The following is a 5693-nucleotide window of genomic DNA, read 5'->3' as shown; positions in this document are numbered from 1 at the left end:
AGCAGGGGGCAGCAGGACGTGTTAGTCCCACCCATAGGTGTAGCCACAGCCATCTGGATAAGCGCACACATCCAGGGAAAATGACCGTGTTCCTCACAAATTAGCAGCAGCGTGTGAGTGATTGCATTTTATGCCACTTCGCACTGAAATTCAGAAGGAAATGTTGCACTTAAACTACATTTATTTGACCGCTGTGGTTACTTGTTACCTTACTGATTCATATCTAACATCAAAGACTCATATTAAAACATAAAATATGACGTATTGCTGAAGAATACACCAGTGACTCCCAGTCTCTCCTCTCCGGACCCTCCAGCTCTACCTTGTGACCCTGGAGGGGTCCGACCCATAGGTTGGGAACCACTGGACTGAACTAAGGAACTGCATATAAAGTAGTTCACCTGGCTCCACCTGGAGCACCTCCAGCAGTGAACACACTGATGCATCAGTGTCAGATAATGATGGATACTTTGCACTGAAGTGATAACACATCTGTACTTTTACCTGATATTGTTGAACTGGTACTTTTACTCTTATTTATATCATCAAAAACTATCACAGGGATCACAAATATATTGGAAAGATGAGAAGAAAAAATTTTTAATATTACAAGAAAACGAGGAAGCAAATAAGAAAACGTTGATGTGTGTCGTGTGTGTACAAAAGGAAAAATGATACAGATCAAATGACACAACCGCTCCTCCTCAGGTGTGTGACTCAGGTGTGCCAGTGAGGAAGTAAAGGCCTCGCAGTCCCACCCACAGGTGTAGCAGTGTCCAGCTGCCACAGGATGAAAAAAGCCTCACCTCCTAGTATTATTATTAATGTTCTCCACTGGGGAAAATTATCCCTTATCTTATCTTATCTTATCTAATTACGACGGTAGTAAAATAAAATCATTTTTGGAGTTAATTTTTTAATCATTACTATGCACCGAGACAGTGCGCACGTGCGCAAACTCACAACGTATTTTACTTATTTATTTATTTCTTTAATTTTTTTTTTTTTTTTTTGGCCATCCTTTATCATGCACACATCTCTGCTTTCCCTTTGCCCACTACTCCCACGGGAAGGAGAGCGCTTGAGGGCTGAGGGGCGTGAAGAGAGAGGGAGGGAGGAGGTGTGTGTTTGTGAGTGTGTGTGTGTGTGTGTGTGAGAGAGAGAGAGGAGGGGGGGCGGAGGGTGAGGGAGGGAGGGGGGCGGTGTTAGACAATACCATTCCTCAAATATATTCCATCCCCTCCGTCCCTGAAGTGAGCCTTTATTAGTCGGGATCGTTTGGATCTTATCTCGCATATGACACTCGGTGGAAGAAAGACTGGAGGAAAACACGCAGAGAGGCGGATTATCTGCGCGCCGCTTCCGATCCGCTGCCTCCGTGACACGGGCGAGCCGCGCTTATCTCGCCCCTTTATCTCCATCTTCCACAGGCGGATGGACGAGTAGCCCCGGCCGCACTTTCTCCACTATCTGCCCACCTCATCTATTGTCTCTCCATCGCCGGGATCACACGGGGCGCTGACTGATCCCCGCTCCCACCCTCATCATCCTCTTCCTCTCGCCGCCTGATCGTGTTCCTCTCACTTCGGGACTGTTTGACGCTCGGCCCCGTGTGATGCCCACGCTGCAAGTTCGCGGGCTGAAAAAGTGAAACTAGTTTCTTTTTCTGAATCCTCTTCATCTCTCGTTTCCGCGAGGCTCATCCGTGTAACACCTGATGGTTGTTTGCTCGGTGGAATATGAGTTAATTTGGAGTTGAAGCTCCGCTCAAGAGCGTTTTTTAAGTTCGTTTCCAGACATTTTTTTTTTTTTTGCCTCCCAACTCTTTGTCAAGGTGAGTCTCAAATGTGGGAAAAAATCTGCACACACTTTGTTTTAAAATGTTCGTCCCTCCATCACCTGTGTGTGTATTTTTCTGCTCCACTCCTTCTTATTATTTTTACTTTCCTGCTTCTCTGAAATCGAACAGCTCCACTGATTTCATGTCCAGCAGATGTCAACATTATTTTTGCCGTCTTATGCCTCCATGCTGTCAAGTCACTGTGGCCTCAGCCAAGCAGATGTGTTCATCACACTGTGACAGATGGCCAATTCTGATTATGTTAATTCACAAAAAAAGGAGAGTTTCTCCTTCATAAATGATCACAACCTACATTATCTTTATCTAAAGGGAGAACAAATAAAAAATGAAGCAGAAATCTAAAATGACACTTTACAAATGTCGTGTTTTTACCGATTGCTCGGCTCTTTTTGAGGCCTCAGGCTTTGATAAATTAACCATTACACGACTTTTTCGAGCCATTCATTATTTATGGAGTTTAATGTTATTATGCAACGAATGTCGACTGCATTTGGATTTATGGGGGGCCCCGGCACCCAAACAAGCGCCCGCTGTGGGATTTCTCAAACTGGGGCCCCAGGATGGCAGAAAACACCCAAAACATTTACATTTAACGGACATTTTTTAATATTCTGTGTGAGTTTCGATCAGACGTATTTAGAGGCTCGTGCAGAAATTCTTTACGGCAGAAATTCAGAGCACGCAGGTGCAGCTCACCTTGGGCTGCGTGGGGATCAGGTTTTTGAAAGGAGAGAACAGCTCAAATCAATGTTTTAACTCCTGGTCTTGTCCACATTGCAGCTTCCTAAGGAGGAGTGACTGCCAACACCGAGAGTAAAAATGATGCTGAGCCCGGACCAGGCTGAGGCGGACCTCTCCTGGACTCAGTCCGACCCGGAGACGATGCTCAACGGCCTCAAGTCGGCTGGCTGCGCCTCGGACGAGCCGGCGGAGGGCGAGGAAAGGGCCAAGTGCAAAGCCGACCAGCCCCTGAGCAGGGAGGAGAAGAGGAGGAGGCGGAGGGCCACGGCCAAGTACCGCTCGGCCCACGCCACCAGAGAGAGGATCCGGGTGGAGGCGTTCAACGTGGCCTTCGCGGAGCTGAGGAAATTACTCCCCACCCTGCCCCCAGACAAGAAACTCTCTAAGATCGAGATCCTCAGACTGGCTATATGCTACATCTCCTATCTCAATCACGTGCTGGATGTCTAGAAGTGACCCCCAATGAGACAGAAACGGCTGGGTTGGTAGATTGGACTCAAGCGCGTGCTGGGCGTCAATTGGCCAGTGGCAAGGTTGACTGATGACGGGGAATTCAAAGCTGATGTTTTCAGAGCTTCCCACAGCTGAGATTTTTGCGCAAACCTTTAAATTTTATCCATTTCCGGGTGAAAAGTCATGAATTTTATTCTTGACAGCCAGCTCCCTCCTGAGATAAATCACAGAGTCAAAATAATAATAATTCATGGAAGACAGAAAAATTACACTTTCCCCGAGATTTGAGCTTCCTGATTGGCTCATTAGGCCACATATGGGCTGTGACGCGAGCTCCCAGCTCTGACTTTAAGGACTTTAATTAAATCTTTAATGACACCACACTAACAAACTTGACATCCTTAAAAAAAAAAAAAAAAGAAAAGAAAAGAAAAGAAAAGAAAAGAAAAGAAAAAGAAAAAGAAAGAAGTCCACCAGTTCAACCTTCAGGGCCAAAATCTATTCATCAATCTGGCGCCCACCTGTTCCCGGATGCTGGGACTTTGCCATACCTTGATTTGACAGAGCTGACCCCCCCAGTCTGAGTCCGGTGTTGCTGACTGCGGCGTGAAGTTTGCTCGGAGTGAAAGCCTCCACTTTGAGCCCAGACGCCCACTGAACGAGCGCCGAGTCGTTTGAGATGCAATAATGAGAAGAAAGATCCTTTTTCCGTTAATACAGTGAGGGAGGATGAGCTGCGCGAGCCCGCGGGCTTTCATGTGCCCCCCCTCCCCAAAAAGTCATCCAGTGGCGAGAATGTGTGTGTGTGTGTGTGTGTGTGTGTGTGTGTGTGTGTGTGTGTGTGGTGGGGGGTTATCATGAATGTCAAAAAGAAATTTTCAGAGAAACTTTAATTTGATCTCCACATTAAATCCACAATTGATCAGTTTAATCCCACCTGATGTCATGAATATACAAAAAAAAAAAAAAAGAAAAAAAGAAAAAAAAAAAGCCCCCCCTCGCGCCCCCCCTCCTCACTGTGTCATTTCGAGGTGTCATGAAACAAACACTGGGGCATTTTTCAGATCGAAACGAAAGGATGTAAACGAGATAGCTGCTTTAGATCTAGTTTAGACGATGTTTTCCGCAAAGGAAGAAAAAAAAAAAAGGATTCAATGCGTAAGTGCCACTTATGACATATAAAATTGTGACCTTAATCATTTTTAAAAAAGTGTATGGATTATTTATTTAATTGTGTTAATATTTAAGGCTGATTTATTTATGTTGATATCATAGGCTGGCGTCTTTTTGTATAAATGTATATTGTTTGTTGCTTCTATATTTTAGGCTGTGAAATTGAACTTGGAAAGTGATGGTGTTCTCTTAAAAATGGCACTTTCTGTTAATCCATAGCATAACTTATTCGTTTGATGTATGTTTGATGTCTTTTTTTTTTTTTTAATTTGGGCTTTTAATGTCACGTCTGTTGTCTATCAATAGCAACGATAAGCACTTCAAGATGGGGTTGAACGGCCCCATAAATGTTTATTTCCCTGATTTGTTGTGTTAAGAGGTTGCTCAGAATACGGATTGGGCTGCTTAAAAAACAAATCATTCGATTAAAAAAATGACAAATAGTGTCATCATGTGGAGAATGATTATGTCAAACAGTTTCTACCACCAAGGGGTTATCACACCATTCAGAGGCAAACCTCTTTTTTGCTGTTACCAAAAAATAATATTAATAATTTCGAAAAATAGCCTGAATTTATCCTCAATGTTTTGATGTTTTTACTTTGATGGATCGGTTTATTTATTTGTCTCTGCTTTGTATGACGAAATTCAATAAGTAATTTTATAGTGAAGAAGAAAAAAAACATATCCTCTATCCAAAGATTTTTTGTCTCTTCAGGGTTGTGTAGGCTACTTGTTGCTTTATGCAGATCTTTTGTAGTAGAGGTATCGTGACAGCTGGTTTCTAATGGACAAACTTTTCATATTTTCCGGTGTTATTTTTAATTAAAACGGAAATACTTGAAAAAAAAATCCTTTCCTGTCTTGAAACTTTTTTTTTTTTTTTTTTTTTTTTGTTTTGAATGTAGAAAATAATGAGCGAGCAGCTCATATTCAGATGATCGCGGTGATGGACGCGGCGCACGGTGACGTCAGGGTCACGCTCACGTAGAACGCTTGCGCACACGCACGTGGTCGGAGGTGATATAAGTTCTCATGCAAATCAGCACACAAGCTTTCAAATGGCTTCCTGAACACACACACACACACACACACACACACACACACACACACACATTTAGCCTGTTGTACTGACACACACACACACACACACACACACACACACACACACACACACACACATTTAGCCTGTTGTACTGACACACACACACAGACACACACAAGGCAAGGTGAAATAAGTGCAAACCAATGCAGATAGCAGAAAACTCGCCCTGCACACACACACACACACACACACACACACACACACACACACACACACACACACACGCACACACACAGTGGTCAGCAGCTAAAGGCAGTGGTAGCCTACATGTGTGCTCCTGGCTGAAAGGCTCTCTGCCTCCCCAGAGAGGGGGCAGGTGTTACTCCAGACGAGCCAAGACAACCAAATTACTGGCCGTCT

At 44.1% G+C, this 5693-nt stretch overlaps 1 protein-coding gene across 1 annotated transcript; it reads left to right on the top strand.

Moving 5' to 3' along the window:
- The first annotated feature begins 1247 nt into the window (after positions 1-1247).
- Positions 1248-3458, top strand: LOC143315717 (helix-loop-helix protein 2-like). Its single transcript, XM_076723056.1, has 2 exons — positions 1248-1834; positions 2642-3458. The coding sequence occupies exon 2, from the start codon at positions 2681-2683 to the stop codon at positions 3050-3052; it is 372 nt and encodes a 123-aa protein (XP_076579171.1). The 5' UTR covers positions 1248-1834; positions 2642-2680; the 3' UTR covers positions 3053-3458.
- The last annotated feature ends 2235 nt before the right edge of the window (positions 3459-5693 follow it).

This window comes from Chaetodon auriga, chromosome 23, assembly GCF_051107435.1.
Source record: "Chaetodon auriga isolate fChaAug3 chromosome 23, fChaAug3.hap1, whole genome shotgun sequence".
Taxonomy (NCBI): Eukaryota; Metazoa; Chordata; class Actinopteri; order Chaetodontiformes; family Chaetodontidae; genus Chaetodon; species Chaetodon auriga.
This window is presented reverse-complemented; position numbering and strand designations above follow the sequence as displayed.

What these genes read in the sequence shown, in the direction of transcription:
- LOC143315717 (XM_076723056.1), top strand. Translation starts at nt 2,681, where the DNA reads ATGATGCTGAGCCCGGACCAGGCTGAGGCGGACCTCTCCTGGACTCAG.